The sequence below is a fragment of the Cupressus sempervirens genome, chromosome 4 (assembly GCF_028749045.1).
Source record: "Cupressus sempervirens isolate cs-2001-9-10 chromosome 4, ASM2874904v1, whole genome shotgun sequence".
Lineage (NCBI taxonomy): Eukaryota > Viridiplantae > Streptophyta > Pinopsida > Cupressales > Cupressaceae > Cupressus > Cupressus sempervirens.
In genome coordinates this window covers 134,933,924-134,945,218 of record NC_143121.1, presented here as the reverse complement: position 1 = coordinate 134,945,218, position 11,295 = coordinate 134,933,924, and the positions used below count along the sequence as shown (strand labels likewise).

Sequence of the window (11,295 nt, the reverse complement as noted above, 5' to 3'; positions counted from 1 at the left end):
TCATCAGAACACATAGTGATGTATTAGAACATGATATGATATATTGATCATACTCTTTTTGGTCTACAATTGTGCTTGTGTTCAAGTTCTTTGATCTTGGGTGAATCTTGCCCTAAGACAAATTCTTACATGGTATTAGAGCTCCTTGATAATCTCTCTTCACAAAGTTGTTCAAGACCATCTTGTTGCTTCCACACCTTCGCTTGAATCCAGAGTATCGCTATTATTGGGAGTGTTTAGAGCTAGATCTGACCTCACCATTGCATCAAGATCACTGATTTTGTGAAAATTGGCTATAAAGCTGCCTACCCTAGGCCAAAGTCGATCATGATGAACCATTTTTTTGCAAACCGACAACCCAAAGGCCCGATTTGCAAAATTGGTATGATCATTTTAGATCTGTACATTTAATTTTCAAATCTACATTCTTTTTTAATCTACATCTCTACAAATTCTTTTGGTTTTGTATTTTTTTTTCAAAACAAATTTGGCCATCAAGCCATAGGAGAGATTCTTTATAGGTGACGATTGGTGCTTGTTGGTGCAAATCAAATATTTGCATCACATTCAAAAGGTCAAAAACCCCCAAATCAGATTTTGTTTCATCCAAATCGGACATTTGAGGCAAAATCTAGAGTCATTTAATTTTTGGAGGTGTGACTATGGCAATTTAGGAAAAATAACAATAGTAGCGATTTTCAAACATCAATATCTCCCTCATACAGACTCCTCTTTATGAGAATTTTTTTTTTTGTTTTGGGGTGGAATTTTGTGATCTACACATTGGTGAATGTCGTTTGAGATCTTTGTTCTTGAATTTTTCTACAACTTGCAAATCCTCAATTTTTGCCACTTAAAATGCTTAGTACAAGCTCATCTGGACTCCAAATCAGGTTTTTTTTTTTTGAAAGTGCATATTTTCTTGTCTACTTTCCAAATCTGTAATCAAATTATAGGTTTTGTGGATAGAAATACTATTTTTATAAATAGGCACTAAATTGGCATGTGGCTATCGCATAAGGGATCGAATTATTCATTAGGTGGGGTGGGGGGGAGAGGGGGGGTTTAGTCCATCATGAAAGAGGAAGATTTGATTTACTTGACACCAGACAACTATCAAAATGGAGTCAATTGGATATCAAATATTTCAGTCAGCATAATGCACTACCATATGTGAGAGGGTTTTTATATGATGAGGACACATGTTCCATCCTTTGTCGTGCACTCTTTCTCTGTATGGATATGGAGGTTATGGATTCGCTTAATGAATTGAAGTCAAAATATTTATATTATATTTGGATCCATCTTTGGGAGCTTTATGGAGATCCACACATTCCTCGATTTCCAAAAGATCTTATACCTCTAGTTGTAGTTGCATCCTCTTTAGATGAGATTACACCTCCATATGCTCTTGTTTTTCCTACTAATCTTGTTCTAGCCATATATGCTTTTGATTCAGTATAGTAGGAATCTTTATGTCTTCCTACTTTACCTTCATGTGACGACTTCCTTCCTGCCATTGTAGACCTATTCATGGAGTCTCACATTGAAGATGTGCGAGACATCCTAGATGATATTCATCTTCCTTCTAGGCTGAATTCTTCATTCATTATGACAGTGATAGATTCATGTACTTCAGCACTGTAGGGTACACCTTGTCTTCCAGTTCTAGACGTAGGTGATGACTTCTTGACTAACATTTCAAGTTTGTTCGTGGAGTCACACATAGCAAATTTGAACGACTTCTTTGGTGATATCTTGCTTCTCATTGATGAGGTAGATCATTCTCCAGCTGTTGTGAGGGCTCACTCTGACCCTCATGTCCATTCCCTACATGATCAATCTTACCAAGTTAATGTGATTATGGACCCTTATTTACAGTAGGTGCAGGAGGTCTCTCTATCATTTAAAGAGACTATTGGTTCTTTGAAACAAGTTCTACATTAATCCTTCCTAGATTAACACTTCTTCTTAGTAGTTTTGGAGGGAGCCGCCATCAGTATCGACACAAAGACACTTGAACAAGTTTCAAAGACACCTTTCATCATTGAGATTCTTTCCACACCCAAGGGATGCATCTCACTAGTACCTCTTCCACTATTTCTTCCCAAGGGGAGGAACATCATTTAGCGGTCATGGATCAACTTCTACATTGGAGCATTTCTCACTAATTGACACACTACTTGTAGGGGGGGCGGGGGGGGGGGGGGGAGGGGGGCTACCTCATCTCCTTCTCCTTTTTGGGGGGGACTTTTTCCTCTTAGGAGGTTTTTTCCTTCTCCTATTTCTCTCTTGTATATACTTAATGTATGTCATAATGTGAGAATCTTGATTACTCCATCCATCCATGCATCCCATTTTCATCTCTTTTTTTGGGGGAGGGTTTTGCTCATGAGGTTTTTCCTCTTTCTACACTTTATGAGAGATTGCATTTCATTATGTACATGGGTACCTAACATGGCCTAGTAGCTAGGACCCATTATGCATTTCATCCTAATTTTCATAAGCTTAAGGGCATTTCCCTAAGTTGGACTTAAGGAGGTTGTTGGTTTAAATAATTATTCACTATTTACACTTACTTAAGTTTACTTAGGTTAATGCATTATTTTAAGATTTATTTATTAGTCACCTAGGAGTATGCGTAATCTTGTGAGTTGTCATATTGACAACACAAGAGTTTGCACCTCATTTATGCACATGGTGTCTACAACATCTCCACATGTGGGACACCTTGTAATGCTTATCCTCTCATTGTTGCATGTATATTCATGCACAATGGAGGACATGTGCTTAGTTGTCAAGGTTATCTCCTAGCAGCTTCTAGAGACATTCTAGATGGATCTTAGAGGCCTTTATCTATAGGCACTCTTAGTATGTACATTCATTGGAACACATAGTGATGCATCAAGACATGTTATGATATATTTATCATACTCTTTTTGGTCTACAATTGTGCTTGTGTTCTAGTTCTTCAATCCTAGGTGAATCTTTCCCTAAGGCAAATTCTTACATGGTATCAGAGCTATACCAAATTCTTACAAGTATTAACTAAATAATCAAACACTTAAACATTTTCTATTCAACATTATCCTATTATAACTCGGTCTCTACTATAATCTGAATAACAATATTAACTAGTAGTTTACTATCCTAATATAACATCCTTGTTGAATGTAATCATTCAAAATATAAAACAACAGAAAATATTCAACACAAGTTTAACACTAGGATTTAATGTAGAAACCCAATTTGGGAAAAACTACCAACAACATGTCACCACTTTTTCACTCGTTTGAAGTGAGCCATGTTAGGAGCTAACCCTATTAAAGGTTACAATATACACTATTAAATGTGAACTATTTAGAGGATTTGATCACCCTATTAGGAGTGGCCTTGTCATAGGACTTTAGAACATTCTATTAGAATGTAATCCACTTAAAGGATTTACATAGACTTGTTAAGTCCTTAATGAATGTTAGATAAACCTTTGATTAAAAGGATTTCAATAAAAAATGTTTACAATGATTAGACATAAAACAACAGGTTTGATCTATATGATTAAAACTCACTTTGTAGTTTCAGATCTCTATTAAGTTTATTTGTTGAATCACTGATAATCCAAGGGGTAGATGGTGAGTTTAATTAGAGTTAACTCAAAGTTGGACACAAGTTTGAGTTGTGTCAAATATTGGAATGAGATGGCAAAATAGGTCATTAGGATAGTGGAGGTTAAATGAATGGCTAAAATAGTAAAGCATTCTATGGATCAAGTACTTCAAATCCTCTCCCTTCATTGGTTCAATTGATTTTTGTCCATATGTAACTGGTTAGGAAATTAAGATTTGTTAGTTACAAGTACTAATTAATTTATCCATATCTTTTATTTTAATGAATTAGATTTAATTTGATTAAATTTATTATACGTATTAAATCAATTATATGTACTTATTTAATCTTTATATTTAATTGAGTAAGATGATTTAAATTTAATTTCTCAATAATTTTATTGTCTTACCAATTTTAAAATGTACAAAGAGGAGTTTTATCCTACCTCTAGTTGAAGAGCGTTATAGTTGAACTCACACCACATACTTAAATTTCTCTTTGTTATCCACCCAAAAATATAGGTGGGGCCCTATTAAGGAAAAAATCGTCAGCAAGTCGTCATCATCTCTTTGCAATAAAGTCCTATATTATAACTAGAAGATGAGATACCTTTAAAAGAGGAGATTTTAGGGTGAAGACACCACTCACGTCAACAAAAGCTTACAGAAAATATCTTGTTAATTTCTGATAATTTGGATCCATCTTTGACCAATTGATTGTGACACCTCTTTGATCAATTCTATTCCTTACACTCCTTAATTTGCTTTGGTTAAATTATTTTATAACCATGTTGGTGATGAAGACAGCCTGCCATGATTTTTTGTGATTATTTCCCTCTTAGAATCACTTGTTATTTGAAACATTTAACCCATGATTCAACTAGATTAATCATAAATGTAATTCCATATCACTTTTGCTATGTTTGTTTGAAACTTTACCAATCTTCCAATGTGAAAAAGAAAATTTCTATTTTCTAATATCAGTAAATAGCTGAGAGTCTTGGCTTAACATTGATCTATGGTGAATTGAGAGCACCGAACTAAATAATTGGAACAAATACATAGTTTTCTTCGACCACAGAAAACTAACTAAATAAAATCCACACAGTATCCATGCCAAAAAATCGTGATTACTCTCAACATATCTAGATATCTTACATTATATTTCACATATTTATGGCAATAGAAGCCATACATATACAACACATGATGCCTTCTGAAAATAATTTACAGAGATTCGAAAGAGGAGGTGAAACTCATCTTTCATATGAAACACTCGAAAGACTGATCATTTATATGTCTTTCAGTGATCATACTTATTTTCATATTATCCTGGCTAATATCCAGAGGTAACCATCTTTTTGTATTTCTCTTTCCGATTTTTAGGCATTTTCTTCTTCGCCCCTTACTTTTTTAAGGCATTTTCTTCATCGCTCTTTCCCTTTGCTCTCCCGCGCCATTCTTTAGACGGCCTTACTGTAGCTTCATTAGCATGAATTTCCTGTACAAGATTTCTATTGTCAGTACAAAGGAGGAGAATCAAATTACCAATTTTTGGTAGCGTAACAGCAGTAAAAAAAATTTGCTGTGTTTTCATGAATCTGATAAACAATCATGTTTGATTTATTTCTTGTGTTTGATTTATTTTTTTGTCTTTAGTGCATTTTGCCTGGAGATTAGCCAGCGCCCAATTTTTTTCTATGTTTTAGTCATCTGATAAACAATCATGTTTTTGTCTGGAAATTAGCCAGCACCCAAAAAAATATCAGTCTTGGAAAATTATAAACAAATCAAACATTGAGTACACATGTATTAATTTCAACTTTTCCTCTCTAGCATTGGATGTGGTGAATACACACAAGAACGAACAGAGTAGTCTATAAAGCAAAATTGCCATCATTAAAAGTTTCAACTCATTGGGAAGGTCGAAAAAAGTTTAACAAACTGGGTAAAATTTCCATGGGTATTGAGAATTTCAGAACAGATCGGCTAAATTTGGCGGGTCCAAAAAAACTGGATCCAGCAAGATGTGGACCATATCTGGCTGGATTTGGTAACAGTGCAAATATTGTTAAGGGTTTTTTAAGGGCATTTCTTCTTGATGTTTAATGTGTAACATATGGTATCCATCGGAAGATCACAATCTTTTCGTACCCCTATATGAAGAACTTACTTAAATCTGATCTTTCATTGCTAAGATTCTTGACAGAAATTGAAATGGACATTCAACAGCTATATTGGGATTAAAGGGTTTTCCTATTAGCCTTAGACATTATGGATATGTTGTAGCACCTTTTGGGTCATACCAGATTATCAGAGGAACAAATAACATAAATTGTATGATTTTGACTTCTTCAGTGTAGCTACATAAGGAGTTTACTTGCTCTTTTTAATTTTCAAAGAACGAAGACTAGGCAGCTATTCCTCTCGACTAGCCAGTAGCCACTTGAAGTGTAGAGGATTCAAAGACGGGTTCTCTCTAGATGCGTTTTCATCCCTATTTGAGAGAACCCACAAAAAAATGTTTGACTTTAGTGAAAAGATGGCAGCGTGCAAGATATTTAAGGTTCCAAAAAGGAAGATACCAAACTTTTCTTGCTAAAAAGGTTTCCTCAACATTCTAAAATAGGCTGAAGAGACTACTAGTGAAAGGCTTAAATAAGTAAATGTATAGATCAAAAGAGCTATTCCAAGTATTTGATGACCAACACAAAAATGTCACCTTCATTTTAAAAGTCAGCAGAATCATCAGATTTCTAAAGACATCAGAGCTAATATTTGATTCTCCTCTAAAGACAGATCAGTGACGTAATATTAAAATGACCACTCATACAAATTAACATCTGAGAGGGCAATGTACAGTGAACCTAGACAACATATACTAGTAAGAAAAATTAATGAATTTAAAACCTGATAAAGACATAAAAGCCACCTTTACTTGTCATGTATTCATTAGTTGGAAATAAATTATTTGAAAACATTGAAGCAGCCTTAACTTGTTATGCGAATTTATCAAATAGACCAAGCAAAATATGCAACATGCATAAGAGAAATAAGTTGTTCACATACCTGTTCTCTTTTTCTCCCCAATTGCCAGAATTTCCACCTCCAGAAACTTCACCATTGTTAGAGCTTGAAGGCTTGTAGTTGGGAAAGGGCACTTGGCCTGCCTCAATGCAATTCAAGTCATCTAAAAGGATCTCATAATGCCTTTTCACTTCGTCTGGAGTTTTCCCACCAACCATGGCAGCCACATTTTGCCAACGGGTAGGAGTGTCCTTGTCATAGATGGCTATGGCCTTCTCAAACATTTTATTTTGCTTGCTTGTCCAGCTTGGAGCACCGTTTCTTCCAGATGAAGAGCCTTTACTACTGGCCATCTTACTAACTCAATAGATTTGAGAAAACAAAGTCAAGCAAGTGATTAGATGAACAATCTGTTCTAATTGGATATGAACTCTTCCGACCTTCTGGTAATAGTTTCTAGTACTAGACTTCAACAGGGCTGAGATCCCACCTAGAAAATTTGTCTAGATAACAAAACTAAGATAGCCCACTTAAAGGATAAAACCCAATTCTTCTCAATTGAACAGGAGCAAATCAGAAGTAGATTCAAATGAACAGAAGAGTTCGATAAAAATCACACCCCTTTGGTAGAAAAATTTAAATCAAATAAGGTTTAGCAACATCAGTGGGATAGAATTCACAATAAAACAAAGAGTTGAGTGCACATAGAGTTGTGAGTAAGGAGTACATGCAAAATGGGGGTTCAAATTAAAACAAGGATAAACAAGTATGACATGCAAGTGCTTGAACAATAGCAGATGTGAAAAGAGAAATTAATAAACCAAACCCAATCCCTCCAAATTCCTTGAGAAACAGTGTAAATTAAGGTAGACCAAAGACTGGATCAACACTATTATAATGAAAGATGAGGCTTTTAGGGCTTAGGGTTTGCAAATCAGGTAGTAAGGGAAAATGTGCATTGGACACTATAATGGGGCAATGTAGAATGTCCATATAAATAGAGTGAAGGCTGTGTAGTGCAGAAGAGAGACAGTTGTCAGAATCTTGTGTAGAGTAATCTAAACAACAATGAGTGACTCATCTATATATGGAAGCCACACACTGAACTCTTAATCCGGACAAGAAGAATAAGAATCAGAAGAACCCGACTGTACATAATGATCAGAATCATTCCATCCTTATCAGTTACAAAAGACTGTAGTAAAACAAATCTTACCCATTGTCCTAATTTAGCCCTTCTTATCTTAGGGCCTCAAAAGCATTGAATGTGTGAAATTTAGGTTTTGGTACTCTCATATGTTATAGAGTGCACGCCATGTGGATGAATTTTGTTTTGTGGGTTTGATAGATCTTAGCTGTAATTAGGCAATATGCTATTACTTTACAACTGCCTAGGCACAAAAGTGTCCTTGAGTACCCATTAAATAAGAGTAATAATTGTACAATACTAGCAGTCGCCTTTATTTTCTTTTAGGAAGTTTGAGCTCTTATTTCCTACTCAGTCCTGAAAGTCTGCTGACTTGTCACAAGTACAATTTAATCTTTTGACACTCTAATACATAATTGCCATGTATCAATGCATGAGGTGAGCATTTTAAGAATAGTTTTCATATACAGATGTTTCAAATGGCCTCACCTCTGACTAGTGTTTAACTTCCATGTAGCCCTGAATTTCTTTCCAAAAAGGGTATATCTGTGTCACATGACATTTGTTGTACAATGCACCCAGATAAACAGCACCAAAATAAGCTAATAATTAGAACAAGTAGTCACACAATCATCAATTATGCTTTTATTCAAGCCAATCAAACAAAAAGGATTTCTTCTGCCCAATCAGAACAACATTATTCAAGAAATCAGAAGCATTTCTTTATGAGTTTTTAAGATTATATTTCACTTTTGTCTAAAATATCCTCTGCGGAGGCCTGTTTCATGACTTAATGGTTCTTGTTATTATGCCTTAACTCTGTTGATAATGTATATGTCCAGCAGTTATTGTATAATTTTGAACTATTCTTCAGTGCTCTGTTTAATTATATACCTATCTCCTCTCTAATTTCTTTTGTCCCTTTAATACCCAAAAACGAAATTAATACACACTATTAACTATGATTTTACTATTCATTAACAATTCCATTGTTTTCATAGCTTTCCATTTAATAAAAATTTGAAAAACTAATATGAAAAATATATGCCGTATAAGATGTTTATATTTTGTAGCTTGTAGTGCGTTCATCGTGGGATGATTAAGGGCCGTTTCACATTATTGAACTGATTTTTAATTTAAAATATTTTATTATTAAATTGGATTTCTTAAAAGTTATTAGAATTTATTTTACAGATATTTGTTTTTGTAATTCATGATCATTTAAATATTTTCCAATTCATTTCATATCGATGATTTATGATAGATATTAAGACACAATGATGAAAAATGGTTACAGAATACATCCAAAATCTTCATGAAAATTCCAATACTATATACTCTAAACTATAATATCTCAAAATTGTTTATAAATGACTAAATTCTCCTTTCTGCTACACATCAATGTCTCTATTTCATTCAGCTCCTGTTTCATTTCTGTTTCCTCGATTTTACACTGCCAAATCCAAATTTTGTGGCTATTTTCTCAGCAAGATTAAGATTGTTTTTATAACTGATTAGTGAAAATCTATTATAATCATCATTTAATGTTACAGGTCACTTCAGCCCCTGATTCATCACTGTTCCTTTGATTTTAGGGACACTGGTTATCCTTCCTATAAATTCTACTATTGACTAAATTAAAAAAACTAAATTTTAAAAAACGAAAATACAAATTTTTTTTTGTTTTTTTTGAAATTTTCAGCATTTATCTAAGGCTAAGTCAAATCCAAATTTAGTAGGTTTATGGGAGAAATAAATGGAACACCTGTTTAATCACAGCGACATCACCGCAATGGTTATCATCTTATTACAAAAAGTTATTCACATGTAAAAACGCTTCTCGGGGCTTTTATAATACTAGCGGTAAGTCTTGTTGTTAATGAGGGAACATAATTACTACGTTTCTATTGCAATCGTTATCGTCCTGCGTCGTTATCATTCTAAAATAATTTTCGAAAAGACGATCTCCGCAACGATGGGCTTTCAAATGTCCCACCTATCAGACTCGGGAAGTACTCCTTTGAAGATTTGTACAAAGTAAGTCGCCACTTCATTTATAATTTAACGAATGGTTCGGGATGGATTTTCCTTCTCGAAGAGCAAAAGGCGTTGGACTTTCTTTCACCAAAGATTTTTGTAAAGTCGAGTATTTTCGCATGCAATTATAATTATTATTACTACTATTTTTCTTGTCTCCCACGACTTTCGTTATAGGAGATAATATAAAAGGGTTAAATATATTTTCATAGAATAAATTCTAATGTTGGAAGACATAAGTTAACATGATTCAAGAATGGTGAGTTATGCTCTTCCCTTGAGAATTCACAAATGGAGTGGTTGAGTTAAAAAGCAATTTTATGAAAGGAGATGGAAGAAATAGTCTGATGATATGTACTATGGAAGGCAACTTTTATACATCCCTAAATTATAATATTTCAAATTAAGTGAAGCAAGATCAAACAATTATAAAGATATTATAATGTAATGTATGGTTCGAATGGATTTTCTTTCTAGAAAAGCAAAAGGCGTTGGACTTTCTTTCAACAACGATTTTAAAACAATGGAGTATTTTTGCAAGCAATTATTATTATTATTATTATTACTTTCGTTGACTCCCATGATTCTCCCTATAGGAGATATGTAAAAGGGTGAAATATATTTTCATAGAATAAATTCTAATGTTGGAATGGTTAGTCATGCTCTTCCTCTTGAGAATTCACAAATGGAGTGGTTGAGTTAAAAGGAAATTTTATGAAAGGAGATGGAAAAAATAGTTTGACAATATGAACTATGGAAGGCAACTTGTATACATCCCATAAGTATAATATGTCAAATTAAGTGAAGCAAGATCGAACAATTATAAAGATATTGTATACATAGCCTCAAAAGGCATTACTAAAGAGGATATGATATGAATGTTGAAGTTGTTAGCAAACAGAAATGGGATGTGTGCAGTCATGTCCCTAATGTCTAGATTATGTGATGCAACACAAATGCTTAACAATATTTGGAAAGTAATTCTCTTGCAATACTAAAACTAGAAGGGAATAATGTTCCTCAAGAACTATGGTGGATTACTGATGTACAAATAAGTTCAAGTGACCAGACCTTTTCTCTGCATTCTAGATGTGCACAAGTGAGGACCAACTAATGAAATTGTAAGTTTGATGGGAGAAAAGTTTTTTAAAAAAAACATATTACCATGATGCATGGTTGACACTACCAACTACAATAAGCTCTTTACTATGCAAACCTCTAATGAGTAGAAAATTAGTGGTGAACTTGAGTGTCTTTATTATCTCATTGGGAGTAATTTATTAGGTTGAATAGAGGTTGGATGATAATGAAGTCACACAAAGACCATCATTGTGTGTGTTATTAGTAGGTGGAATAGAGGTTGGATGATAATGAAGACACATAAAGAACATCATTATGTGTGCCATCATCAAGCTTGATAGATCCACTCCTAGTGAAACACATGAAAGTTTTATTTCTTATTAAAGGTGTGGAAAAGTA

The 11,295-nt window shown here is 33.9% G+C and overlaps 1 protein-coding gene across 1 annotated transcript; it reads right to left on the bottom strand.

Moving 5' to 3' along the window:
- Window positions 1–4,735: 4,735 nt before the first annotated feature.
- LOC149560326 (protein RADIALIS-like 3) lies at window positions 4,736–7,874 on the bottom strand. The gene is made up of 2 exons (XM_089823589.1): window positions 6,675–7,874; window positions 4,736–5,106 (listed from the first exon to the last, which is right to left on the bottom strand). Exons 1-2 carry the CDS (start codon window positions 6,983–6,985, stop codon window positions 5,079–5,081), a joined length of 339 nt encoding a protein of 112 aa, XP_089679715.1. The 5' UTR covers window positions 6,986–7,874; the 3' UTR covers window positions 4,736–5,078.
- Window positions 7,875–11,295: the final 3,421 nt, after the last annotated feature.

Bases quoted from the DNA above. Each gene is read 5' to 3' on its own strand.
- LOC149560326 (XM_089823589.1), bottom strand. From the start codon at position 6,985: ATGGCCAGTAGTAAAGGCTCTTCATCTGGAAGAAACGGTGCTCCAAGC. The intron at 5,107-6,674 runs GTATGTGAACAA...AATCTTGTACAG, and splicing joins TGGGGAGAAAAAGAGAACAG to GAAATTCATGCTAATGAAGC.